The 13353-nt window shown below is 51.2% G+C and overlaps 1 protein-coding gene across 1 annotated transcript in view; it reads left to right on the top strand.

The window, feature by feature from the left end:
• KMT2A (lysine methyltransferase 2A) overlaps nucleotides 1-13353 on the top strand; it is a 46764-nt gene that overhangs the window by 29244 nt on the left and 4167 nt on the right. Inside the window, exons 23-35 of the mRNA XM_054223325.1 lie at nucleotides 16-133; nucleotides 215-293; nucleotides 549-709; nucleotides 3013-3198; nucleotides 3824-8135; nucleotides 9389-9469; nucleotides 9998-10062; nucleotides 10457-10627; nucleotides 11217-11291; nucleotides 11586-11760; nucleotides 12156-12263; nucleotides 12682-12765; nucleotides 13158-13287. Coding sequence (XP_054079300.1) covers nucleotides 16-133; nucleotides 215-293; nucleotides 549-709; nucleotides 3013-3198; nucleotides 3824-8135; nucleotides 9389-9469; nucleotides 9998-10062; nucleotides 10457-10627; nucleotides 11217-11291; nucleotides 11586-11760; nucleotides 12156-12263; nucleotides 12682-12765; nucleotides 13158-13287 — 5745 coding nt within the window. The remainder of the gene's footprint in view (nucleotides 1-15; nucleotides 134-214; nucleotides 294-548; nucleotides 710-3012; nucleotides 3199-3823; nucleotides 8136-9388; nucleotides 9470-9997; nucleotides 10063-10456; nucleotides 10628-11216; nucleotides 11292-11585; nucleotides 11761-12155; nucleotides 12264-12681; nucleotides 12766-13157; nucleotides 13288-13353) is intronic.

Raw genomic sequence — 13353 nt, 5'->3', positions numbered from 1 at the left:
GGGTTCTTGTTCCAGGTGGTGCCTGAGAACGGGTTTGAAGTTCTTAGGAGAGTTTTTGTGGACTTCGAAGGGATCAGTTTGAGAAGAAAATTCCTTAGTGGCTTGGAACCGGAGAACATCCACATGATGATTGGTAAGATCTGGTCTCTGGAGGCTTGGTCCACCTTTGGTGCTGGAATCTGCCTCACAGACCTTTTCTGGTCCTCCTGCTCAGGTTCAATGACGATAGACTGCTTAGGAATCCTGAATGACCTCTCAGACTGTGAAGACAAGTTGTTTCCCATCGGCTATCAGTGAGTATAAGCTGTTCATGATTTAGATGTCTTTTAGTATGTTCAATGCCAAACCAGGGCTGAAGTAACAGATGTAAAAAGGGACTGTGGTGTTCACACGCCGTTCAGGAATCTTGCAATTAAGCTGGGTGTGCAGCAGGTTGTGCCAGGAAGCCTTTGTCCCGTGAAATGTTGGGAAACTGAAAATTTCAGAGAGGAATGCTGAGGTTTACTGGACTGTCGAACACACTGTGTGACATTTGAACTCTCCTCCAGGTGCTCCAGGGTGTACTGGAGCACAACTGATGCCAGGAAGCGCTGCGTGTACACCTGCAAGATCATGGAGTGCCGACCGCCAGTCATTGAACCGGACATCAACAGCACTGTGGAGCATGATGACAACAGAACCATTGCCCACAGCCCCGTCCCCCTGACAGGTAATCTGGCAAGGACTTTCTAAAGGCATATTCTCTACCCGGTTTTGCCATAGTGCTTCCTCACCAGAAAGCCAGGTGGCAGCTAGGACCTGCGCCTCTCAAGCCGATTTGGACCGGAATCCTCTTCAGGCTTCCCAATTATGTTACAGCATCTTAAGGCTTAAGAGCTCAGCTCCTGAGTGTACCGGTAACTTTGGAAACTTCAGGCAAACAAAACCTACTGCAGTCATGCTTTTTAGTCTACAGATCTGAGATTATTCTAGTGATCTGAAACTTCCAATTGTACTTCAGGTGCCAGTGTTGGTATGTAGTACGGGGGTTGTTAATTACTGCCTTGAACAGCAGTACCGCGCTGCTTCTGTATTTCCAAGTTGCTTTCTCTGTAGCCACAGATGACTTTAGGAAAAAATAATAATTTCCACCCTATCCTTTTCAGCTCCCAGAAGGTGAGGTTGAGGATGATTTTTTAAACGTTTAGAATAATTGTCATTGTCAACATAAAATCTGAAGCTTTATTAAAATGTAATGGAATTTCGTGGGTAAGCTGAGGGTGACTGTATTGCTGCAAGTATTTGAAAATGTTCTTAGGAGAAGAAACTAGCCGTTATCTGATGGCATAGAAGCAGTAATCTCTGTGTTTGTTTAACAAACATCCCAATTCCCCAAGTGAAACCCGATAGCCGTAGATACTTTATAGAATCATAGAGTCTTCATGGTTGGAAAGGACCTTTGAGATCATGGAGTCCAACCAAACAACCTACAATCTCTGCCACTAGAGCAGGCCCTGAAGCGCCACATCCAGACGTTTCTTAAACACCTCTAGGGATGGTGACTCTACCACGTCCCTGGGCAGGCTGTTCCAGTGCCTGACCACTCTTTCAGTAAAGTAATTCTTCCTAATACCTAATCTAAACCTCCCCTGCCGCAGCTTCAGACCATTTCCTCTGGTCCTGTCATTATTCCCCTGGGAGAAGAGGCCAACCCCCACCTCTCTACACCCTCCTTTCAGGTAGCTGTAGAGGGCAATGAGGTCTCCCCTCAGCCCCCTCTTCTCCAAGCTAAACATGCCCAGCTCCCTCAGCCTCTCCTCACATGCCCTGGTCTCCAGACCCCTCACCAGCCTGGTCGCTCTCCTCTGGACACGCTCCAGCACCTCAATGTCCCTCTTGTACAGCGGGGCCCAGAGCTGAACACAGCACTCGAGGTGAGGCCTCACCAGTGCCGAGTACAGAGGCACCATCCCTTCCCTGCTCCTGCTGGCCACGCTATTCCTGATACAAGCCAGAATGCTGTTGGCCTTCTTGGCCACCTGGGCACACTGCTGGCTCATGTTAAGCTGGCCGTCCGTCGGCACCCCCAGGTCCTTTTCTGCCGGGCAGCTTTTCAGCCACTCTGCCCCAAGCCTGTAGCGTTGCTTGGGGTGGTTGTGACCGAAATGCGGGACCCGGCACTTGGCCTTGTTAAACTTCACACAGTTGGCCTTGGCCCATGGATCCAGCCTGTCCAGGTCCCTCTGCAGAGCCTTCCTACCCTCCAGCAGATCAACACTCCCACCTAGTTTGGTGTCGTCTGCGAACTTACTGAGGGTGCACTCAATCCCCTCATCCAGATCATTGATAAAGATATTAAACAAAACTGGCCCCAAGACTGAGCCCTGAGGGACACCACTGGTGAGCAGCCGCCAAGAGGATTTCACCCCATTAATCCCAACTCTCTGGGCACGGCCATCCAGCCAGTTTTTAACCCAGCGAAGAGCACACTTGTCTATGCCATGATTCGCCAGCTTCTCCAGGAGAATGCTGTGGGGGACGGTGTCAAAGGCCTTACCAAAGTCCAGATAGACAACGTCCACAGCCTTCCCCGCATCCAGAAGGCGGGTCACATGGTCATAGAAAGAGATCAGGTTGGTTAAGCAGGACCTCCCTTTGCTAAACCCATGCTGGCTGGCCCTGATCCCTTGGCTGCCCTGCACTTGCTGTGAGAGCTCACTCAAGATGATCCTCTCCATGATCTTTCCTGGTACCGATGTCAGGCTGACAGGCCTGTAGTTCCCTGAATCCTCCTTCCGATCCTTCTTGTAGATGGGCGTCACATTAGCCACCCTCCAGTCATCTGGCACCTGCCCTGTTGACCAGGATTGTTGATAAATGATGGGTAACTGATAAATTGGTGAGCTCTCCTGCCAGCTCCCTGAGTACTCTTGGGTGAATCCCATCTGGCCCCGTAGACTTACGTGCGTAATCAGAGCATAGCTTTTAGGATTCAGTGATGCCTTATACTGTTGTTTCTCTTTTATACAACAGAAACTATACCTAAGGACAGCCGAAATACACCTGAGATTGTAAACCTGCCGTCGCCAGATCGTCCCTTGCACTCTCAGACCTCCGGCTCCTGCTACTACCCAGTGCTCTCCAAGGGGCCCAGGATCAGGACGCCCAGTTACCCGTCCACACAGAGGTCCCCCGGCTCCAGGCCGTTACCCTCTGCAGGTATTTTGGTTGTGGGGATGGGTTTTTTGTTTGTTTTGGAAATATTTTGGGGGTTGGTTTGTGTCTTTTTTGGCTTCATTTGGAACGTGGTGTTTAGTGTTGTGTTTCTAGAGAAAACAGTGAAATGGCAATAGGTTTGAGGGAAGGAAAGTTTTGAAAATATACAGTAGAGATGGCTGTCAAGAAATGTACCACTGGAACAAAAATTAAGAAAGCGGTGTTTGGGCGATACAATGGCAGTGATGCAGAAGAGCAATAAGATGAGTTAGGGACTGAATCATCTCGGTCGGTATTTTTCCAGAGCGAGTTGGAAATCTGGGATTGTAATTCAGCTGCTATTTCTGTATGAATGAGTCATGTTTTGTTTCAAACTGATGTTGAAAAGTCACCTCTGAAGTTGAGATATGGAACCCCGAGATACAAACTTGTCAGCTCCACGTGCTGAATACCGACTGACGGTATCAGATTTTTAATACCTGTCTCAAATATTGTCATTACCTTAATGTTATTTGGCCGAAAGGCTTTTGTGGTTGTTAATTTTTGTGGCTTATACGAAGGAATTGGGGGTGTATTGGTTGTGAAGGCTTCAGATCACTTGATGGTCTTTCTTGCCTTGTTTTCTCAGGAAGTCCTACCCCAGTGACCCACGAAATAGTGACAGTGGGAGATCCTTTGCTGTCCTCCGGACTGAAGAGCATTGGTTCTAGGAGACATAGCACCTCCTCTTTGTCACAGCAGCACTCAAAGCTCCGGATGATTTCCCCCACGCGAGCTGGGAACACTTACTCCAGGCACAGCGGATCTTCGGTTTCCAGCATGGGCTCCTCCTCAGAACACGAACCCAGCATCAAAAGCACTGACCGCTTTGTGGGATTGGCGAGCGCAGGGACTCCGAGCGCCCCAGTTCCAAGCTGCTCTGCCAGTTCAGGCTCCCAGAAAACGGCGGCTACAAGTGGCAGTAAAACTTACCAGCTGGACGCATCTCAGTCTGCGGAAGGAAAACATTCTAGCAGCTCAGACTTGATAGCCAAAGGTGCGCCTTCTAAGGGAGAGAAGATGAAAACACCCACCTCAAAGGAGCCGGATTATTCAGCTCATAGTTTTGCTTCTGGAGGAAACTCCAAAATGTCCACTCAACCAACTGGTTCATCGGGCGCAGAAATGAATGTTAAAATGGGAACCTTCCAAGAATGTTCAGGCTCATTTTCGTCCAAAGAAGCGATATCCTTCCCGCTTTTGCATCAGAGAGGCCCAAGGAAAGACAGAGATCAGCATGCAGAACCCGCACAGCCAGAGAAAACGACTGTGGCTGAGGAGACGGATGCAAAGACCCTGAAGTCTGCTGGAGTAAACAGCAGATCTCCTGCAGCCAGCGAGCAGGTGGTGTCTGCCCCCAGGGACAGGCGTCAAAAGGGGAAAAAGTTAATGAAAGATAGCTTTAAGGAGAAGCATCCCCTGAAATCTGTTACAGATTCAAGTCAAGCAGCAGGCAGTGATGAGGGAAACCTGAAACCAGAATTTGGTAATCAGGGTTTGGCGACTGAACAGATCAGCCAGAGGTTATGTAATAATGCTCCTGCTGAAAAAGCTGGCGAGAAGTCTCCGCCGTCACAGGGGCCCTCGAAAGGTTCTGCAGCGCAGATGGAAGCGGCCTCTAAGGAATCGCAGGCACCAAGGAAGCGCACCGTTAAAGTCACTCTGACTCCTCTCAAGATGGAAAATGAAAACCAGTCTAAGAGCGCACAGCAGGAAAGTGATGCTGACCCTCAGTCTGCAGGAGCAGAACTGGCCGCTTTGGTGGAGCCTTCCTCAACTTCGGAGAGCCCAGAAGAGAACCCCGGCGTTCAGGAAAGCCCAAACGAGGCACCGGCACAGGAGTCTCAAACTAATGCATTTGAAAATCTGCCTGTTCAAGATAACAACTTGATGCTCCAGGATGGAGCTAAAGCTCAAGAAGAGGGCTCCTACAAGCGCAGGTATCCACGGAGAAGCGCTCGGGCCAGGTCCAACATGTTCTTTGGGTTGACTCCTCTGTATGGCGTGCGGTCTTACGGAGAGGAAGACATCCCCTTCTACAGTAACTCCACTGGGAAGAAGCGAGGAAAGCGGTCTGCGGAAGGACAAGTGGACGGTGCGGATGACTTGAGCACGTCGGATGAGGACGACTTATACTATTATAATTTCACTAGAACGGTGGTTTCCTCGAACGCGGAGGAGAGGCTCGCATCCCATAACTTGTTCAGGGAGGAGGAGCAGTGCGATCTTCCAAAAATCTCCCAGCTGGATGGTGTGGATGATGGAACGGAAAGCGATACCAGTGTCACGGCAACAACACGAAAAGTCAGTCAAGTAACAAAAAGGAGTGGTAAAGAAAACGGAACAGAGAACTTGAAGCTCGACAGAAGTGAAGAAGCTGGAGAGAAAGTCCAAGTCACCAAGAGCTCCACTGTCCACAAAACCGACCCAAAGATTGATAACTGCCATCCCGTGAGCAGGGTTAAAGCGCAAGGGCAGGACTCACTGGAAGCTCAGCTGAGCTCACTGGAAACGGGCCGCAGGGCTCACGCGAGCACGCCCTCTGACAAGAACTTGCTGGACACTTTTAACACAGAACTTCTGAAATCCGACTCGGACAATAACAACAGCGATGACTGCGGGAACATCCTCCCGTCCGACATCATGGACTTTGTACTGAAGAACACGCCGTCCATGCAGGCGTTGGGAGAAAGTCCCGAGTCCTCCTCATCTGAACTCCTAACGCTGGGAGAAGGTTTAGGTCTAGACAGCAACCGTGGCAAGGATATGGGTTTGTTTGAGGTGTTCTCCCAGCAGCTGCCAACCGCCGAGCCAGTAGACAGCAGCGTCTCTTCCTCCATATCGGCGGAGGAGCAGTTTGAATTGCCACTGGAGCTTCCTTCCGATCTCTCTGTTCTGACCACCCGCAGCCCGACGGTGCCCAGCCAGAATCACAACAGGCTCCCCGTCATCTCGGAGTCCTCCCTCTCCTCCTCAGGAGAGAGGTCGATGCTTGCCTTGCCTTCCACCGAGTCTGGGGAAAAGAGAGTGACGGTCACAGAAAAGTCTGCCTCGGGGGAAGGTGATACAGCTCTCCTGAGTCCGGGAGTAGACCCGAGCCCCGAAGGCCACATGACTCCCGATCACTTCATCCAGGGTCACATAGATGCAGAGCATATAGCCAGCCCGCCCTGCGGCCCCGTCGAGCAGGGGCATGGCAGCAACCAGGATTTAACGAGAAACAGCGGGACTCCGGGTATCCAGGTGCCGGTGTCGCCCACCGTTCCCCTCCAGAGCCAGAAGTATGTGCCAAACTCCACGGACAGTCCCGGCCCCTCGCAGATCTCCAACGCTGCGGTGCAGACAACGCCACCCCACCTCAAGCCAGCCGCAGAAAAGCTGCTGGTAGTCAATCAAAACATGCAGCCGCTCTACGTCCTCCAAACGCTTCCCAACGGCGTTACCCAAAAAATACAGTTAACGCCCTCCGTTAGTTCTGCGCAGAGCGTGATGGAGACCAACGCCTCGGTGCTGGGGCCCATGGGCAGCGGGCTCACGCTGACCACGGGATTAAATCCGAGCTTGCCCTCGTCTCAGTCGTTATTCCCTCCCACGAGCAAGGGGCTGCTGCCCATGTCCCATCACCAGCACATCCATCCCTTCTCCACAGCTGGCCAGACTGGCTTCCCACCAAACATCAGCAGCCCTTCGCCAGGTCTTCTCATCGGTGTGCAGCCGCCCCCAGATCCCCAGCTCTTGGTGTCTGAAGCCAGTCAGAGGACAGACCTTGGTTCCACCTCTTCTACCCCAACTGCTGCCCTGGGCAAGAAACGGCCCATCTCTCGTCTGCAGTCGCGGAAGAACAAGAAGCTGGCTCCCTCTGGAACCCCTTCTGCTATTGCTCCTCCCGATATGGTCTCCAACATGACCTTAATTAATTTTGCTCCTTCCCAGATTTCCAACCACCCGTTGGATTTGGGAACCATTGCGAATTCAACCTCCCATAGAACCGTCCCCAATATTATCAAAAGGTCCAAGTCCGGGGTCATGTATTTTGAGCAAACATCTTTGCTCCCGCAAGGTGGGACCGCTACCGCAGTAGGCACGTCTCCCAGTGTTATCGGGCCAGATGCCGGTCACCTCCCAGCAGGGCCCGTGTCAGGGCTGGCATCGAGCTCCTCGGTGCTGAACGTCGTCTCCATGCAGGCCACAGCAGCCCCTACTACCGGTGGGTCGGTTCCCAGTCACGTTTTGGGACAAAGTTCGGTAACGTTAACTAGCCCTGGATTATTAGGGGACCTCGGCTCAATAAGCAACCTCCTGATCAAAGCCAGTCAGCAGAGCCTTGGGCTTCAGGAGCAGCACATGACTTTACCGCCAAGTTCTGGGATGTTCTCGCAACTGGGAGCATCCCAGACTCCGTCTACGGCAGCAATGACGGCCGCGTCCAGCATTTGTGTTCTGCCTTCAGCTCAGACGATGGGCATGACGGTTGCTCCCTCGTCTGCTGACCCAGAGGGCTCTTACCAGCTCCAGCACATGACACAACTCTTGGCCAGCAAAACCGGGGTTGCTTCCTCCCAGCTGGACCTTGGCACGGCTTCGGCAACCACGCAGTTGTCGAGCTTTCCACAGCTGGTTGACGTTCCCAATAATACCGGGCTGGAACAAACCAAGGCTTCCTCCTCGGTGATGCACGCCAGCTCGGCATCTCCCGGGGGCTCCCCGTCATCGGGTCAGCAGTCAGCCACTAGCTCCGTGCTGGGCCCTGCGAAAATGAAGCCGAAAATCAAACGCATCCAGCCATCGCTAGACAAGGGGAACGGAAAGAAGCACAAAACTTCTCATGCGTGGACCGGTTCCTCTGAAGCACAGGTTCCTGAGAGAGGGGCCACCGCTGCACCCCAGGCCTCAGCTGCAGGGTAAGAGGAGTGTTTGATTTTGCTCATCCCTGAGGTTTTGTAACAATATAATGCTAGTTTTACAGCAAATTTTCCTCTTGAATGATAAGTTCTAAGGTAAAAACCCCAGCTGCCGCCAGGAAGCAAATCTCTCTAAAAGAGTTCCTAGAACTTTGACCTCTCTTAAGGGAAGGATGGAAAACCGAGGCTTTGAGGACTTTATTCATCACTGACAGCTCTGGCAAACTAGAGAGTGGTTTAGAGGTAGCAGTAGAGCAAATGGCACTCAAAAGGGCGATGGGTTCTGTTCCTTTATGTTGTTCACGCGAGTAAGCGCTCTAGAAGTTTTAATTGTAGTACCAGCAGTGTCCCGGGCACCAAAGTGACACGGTTACGGTGTTGCCTTGGTCATTCTGATTACAGAGCTTAAACTAACAGTTTCTGTGAGCTCGTCATCTCTCCAGTCTGCAGTTGGTTCTTCCTGCCCCTCTCCCCACTCTTTATCCCCTAGGCAAGAGGGAGTGGGGAGGAACTGGCAGAACAGGGAGACTCGCTCTCTGCTTCCTCAGTAGAGGATTGCTCCCCAGACCTTAGTGACGCTTGAGCGGACTCTTTGCAGTGTGCATCTGTAGAGAGAGTAAGAGCTGCTGCTCTGTGTTTTGCGTGCAAAACTGGATGGTTTTCTCCAAGTAGTCCATAGCTGTGTGTCAGTCTCACACTGCCAGCAATTACCCGTTCTGGCTGCCGGAGAGAGCTCTGCAAAGTGATTGCTGATGCCGACAGACAGTAACGTCCAGCTCGTGGTAACTGAGAAATACCGCACATCACTTGTGTAATGTTGTCATCGTCTTAATGTCTCCTAGTAGGTCTGGTTCTTAAACTCTCCAGCCCAAACTCTTTAGACAGCTTAACCTTTTAAAAAAGCTTTTTTGCATTGCTGACGCTTGCCAAGTTGTTTCAGTCTGTAAGTGTTTTCTGTAGCTGCTGCCACATTCCGCCATGCACCTCCTGACTCCTGAGCTCGCGGCTGCTCAGGCGCCCGGGCTCATGCTCCTCCTTCCTCTTGACGTGCAAGTCTTGATTCTGGTGCGGTGCTGGCAGTGTGATCCCGCTCCCTGTATCTCAGGAGCGCTTGTTACTACTTCTGTGGTTCTGCTGAACTGCGGAATCGCTGGTGGCAGCTCCTGGTGGATCTGTCACCGCTTTCCAGCCTCCTTTGTGCCATACGTGGCTTGGGCAGGGATTTTGAATGTCCCTAAATCTCTTTGTTCCAGGCCTCCTGCTGTGAAGGCAGACACGCAGGATGCGGCGAGCGTAGATCAGCCATCGCAGAAACAATGCGGCCAGGCTGCAGGGTAAGTATCGAGCAGGCCTTGCCCTCAGATTCTGCTCGCTTGAGCTCAAGGAAGGTTATACCGAGAATGCGAGAAGCCTTACTTGGCTGGTTCAGCTGTCGTGGGAGCCTTCAGTCTGGAATGAGCGGTTACGTTTAGCTACAATATGGGGCCATTTTTCAAATGAAGTTGCATGTAGCTGTGGGGAGCTCGCTGTGTGCCGAGAGCAAACCGCTCATCGAGCTTTGGCTGATCATACATCAGCACACGCTGTGTGACTGGGGGGCTGGTACAAAGGACCCGTCACGGACTGCGTTAAATCAGGCTGCTCCCCGCAGACTGATGGACGCCTCAAAAATAAACGCGACCTAGTAGAATCTGTTGGCGTGTTTGTTCCCAGTTGAACTGCTGTTGGAACATTCGATGTGGAAAAAGTGTCTTGTACCCCCGCCTAGTTCTCAGAGTTTGTAGGGGAGTGCTGGGGGCTGGTGAGGAAGTGAGGTGGGTCAGTAACCATCTTTCTTCACGTTCCCTTCCTTCCCTCCCAAGGCAAACGGCAGTCCTCCCGGAGTCTCAGTCAACGCAGAACTCAACAAACGAGCAGGAAAATGCAGGTACGTCACTTCTTCAAAAGCACCGAGTCTTGGGATTCTTCTGGACGGGGAAATTAGTACCTTGGAGTTTGGATTTTTGTGTGTCTCGTTCTCTCAGGAAAGATCCCAGAGCTAATAGTCCTGTTATTCTTGCTCTGAAGGGAGGAAAGGTTTGTTTGCTAAGAATAGATACTGGACAAACAGTGATGTCTCTATTTTTAGCTTGTGGAAATTTCAGCACTTGAGATTTCACACTCTTACTGCAACACTGTCTAGATTTTTTTCTTGGACAGATCTACTGGTCAAACGGCAAGTTAGTAATAGGTAGTAATTCATTGCCACTTGTGGAGCGACCAGTGGAAAAAACATCATTCTGCCCAGTTTCCATCTTCATGCTGGCCTCCGTCTTTCCCAGGCTCAAAAGCTGTCGAGGAAGAGGAGAGTACTTTCAGCTCCCCACTTATGTTTTGGCTTCAGCAAGAACAAAAGAGGAAAGAGTGTCTCGGTGAGAAGAAACCAAAGAAAGGTTTGGTTTTTGAGATCTCTAGTGATGACGGTTTTCAAATCTGCGCAGAAAGCATTGAAGGTGAGAACTGTGCGTTTCGCTTTTACTGGTTTTAGCTTTCCTTGCTAGAAGTAAAATCGTGACTTCTGAGGATCTGTTACTTGCTTTTTAATAGACTTAAATTGATTTACAGCCCTAGAACAATCCTAGTTCCTAGCAATGTCTGGATTGCATTGAAAAAGTTTGGTGTTGGTTGTTCTGGTTTTTTTAATCATTGTCCCCTTTTGTTCTACCAGTTGACCAATGGTCTTGAACCATACTTAGGAAATAGTCAGTGTGGCTCAGACAGCGGGGATCTAGGCTTCTCCTCTAGACCATTTGCTGAACACACTTCCCTTTATGCCAAAGGGAATTTTGGAGAGGCCAGAAGATCCGAGGATCTTAATTCACGGCCCATGAAAGGGATGCAGACTTCATATTAGTTCATTTAAACGTGAGCACGTGCTGGAAAACAGCATACTGCACACGCACGTAGAAGTCTGCCGATGGTGTGTTGTTTCACGGAAACCTGATGAGATGTGGGAAAAGAAGAGCTGTAGCAGGGCCCTGTTGTGGCAGTCAGCGCTCGGACCCTGGTTCACTCTGTTGCCTTCTGTTTGTGCCACTGCAGATGCCTGGAAGTCGCTGACCGACAAGGTCCAAGAAGCCCGTTCCAATGCCCGCCTGAAGCAGCTGTCCTTTGCAGGTAACGCCCGCTGCCAGACTCCCTCCTGCTGCGCCTCTGAGCGCGTGAGGGCAAACGCGTCTCTCTGTGAGCGACTTGGGGTTCAGAGTCTTGGCAGCGTCCGTGCAGCCGCTGCCTGCTTTACGGAGGGTAGTTGCTGCCTGATGAAATGATTGAAAATTCTGACGTAGAATGAAGTTGCTTCTGTGACGATGGCAGGCTGGCACACGAGTTGTCTTTGGCAAGCTGCCGTATCCTCCTGCTCCAAGGCTGCATTGGCAGTTGGGTTTTTTGGTGTGCTGTGTCTCGTTCCAGGTGTGAATGGTTTGAGGATGCTGGGGATCATCCACGATACCGTTGTGTTCCTGATTGAGCAACTGTACGGAGCAAAGCACTGCCACAACTACAAGTTCAGATTTCATAAGCCGGAGGAGGCCAATGAACCCCCTCTGAACCCGCACGGCTCTGCGAGGGCCGAAGTCCACCTGAGGCAAGTGTGAGCTTTGCCGCGTTTAAGGTTAACGGCCCGTTTGCTCCGTTAACTCGCTCCACGGCAGGGCATAAGCAACAAATCTCTGCAGCTCTCCGTTAGAAAGAAACATTCACAGCTTTCGCCTGTAAATCAATTACAGTGCATCTTCTGAGACTGTGCGTTTCTCTGGGCCGCTTTGTTGTGACCTTTGTGGTGTTTAACAAAGCTGTACTGGCGGGTGCGTTCATCCACGGCTCTCAGAAGGGGTCGTCTGTCACCCTGAGGCAGGGAGGGCTTTAAGAGAGGACAGACGGGAGAAGGTGCAACGCAGTAAACGTCTCGAGCTGTTGTGGCAACCACGTGTTTGTTTGCAGTCAGTAGAACAAACTTCCTCTTGTCTCTTTAAATTGCAGGAAATCGGCGTTTGATATGTTTAATTTCTTGGCTTCTAAACACCGGCAGCCGCCAGAATACAACCCAAATGACGAGGAAGAGGAGGAAGTACAGCTGAAATCAGCCCGGTACGCAGCAGAGTGTAACGGTTCAAAGGGGAAAGTAAAGCTGCGGTGTTAGAACGAGCTGCTCAGGCCTAGCTGTGCCTAGTGGTGTTTCAAACGTGAAAGCCACCCCGCAGCGGCGCTTGTAGGGGAGGCTCCCACAGCAGCAAGAGACCCGACAGCTGAGGGTGACCACCAGGCCAGTCTTCCTTTGGGTGTTTCTTTTCCTTCCTAATGTAAAAGGATCCGATGAGAATCGGGGCAGAGGAGGGGGGAGGTTATCTTTTATAGATCTAAAACCACTGCATTAATTTTGATGGTGTTCTCTGTGGGCTGTAGCGTGTCACAGCGTCTAAATTATTGTCTTGGAAAGTCTCCCAGGTAATACCTGGCCCAGACTCTTCGATAAAGGGCATCACTTAGCAGCGTCTCTTTGTTCTAGGAGGGCGACTAGTATGGATCTGCCGATGCCCATGCGCTTCCGACACTTGAAGAAGACCTCCAAGGAGGCAGTTGGTGTCTACAGGTAGGGTTTTGTTCCGGCACCTCTGCCTCTGGGACAGAGGAAGGTGAAAACTGGAAGACTTCTATGAAGTCAGACTGCAAAACTGAGGGGAAGAAGCAGGTTTGGGGTTTTTCCCTCCTCCTCCTCCCCACCCAAGATGTGTATTCAGAAGCAACCCTCCGCACAAAGTGCTGGGGCCTCGCTGGCGGGCCTTGGCGATAGCTGAGGCACGTGCTCAGGAGCGGGCAGGAGAAATCCGGTGTCGCTCTTGTTAGCGTTGCATTAGAGGAGAGGAGTGATGCCACAGTGACCCTGGTAACGAAGTAGCCTGTCTTCTGCAGCGTTGGCAACCTTGTGCTTCTGAGTTGTGCTTGTACCCTTTCAAACACTCGCCCATCTTGGTGCTTTTTCAGGTCTCCTATCCACGGCCGGGGTCTGTTCTGCAAAAGGAACATCGATGCAGGTGAGATGGTGATCGAATATTCAGGCAATGTCATTCGCTCCATCCTCACTGACAAACGAGAGAAATACTACGACAGTAAGGTGAGTTATGGGCTTTCGTAGAAGTTCTTAAAGAGTTTGGGAGACTGTAAGGTGGCTGTGAAGGTA

This window comes from Rissa tridactyla, chromosome 17 (genome assembly GCF_028500815.1).
Source record: "Rissa tridactyla isolate bRisTri1 chromosome 17, bRisTri1.patW.cur.20221130, whole genome shotgun sequence".
NCBI lineage: Eukaryota > Metazoa > Chordata > Aves > Charadriiformes > Laridae > Rissa > Rissa tridactyla.
The sequence above is the reverse complement of the archived record's forward strand: the minus strand, read 5'-3'. Positions and strand labels throughout refer to the sequence as shown.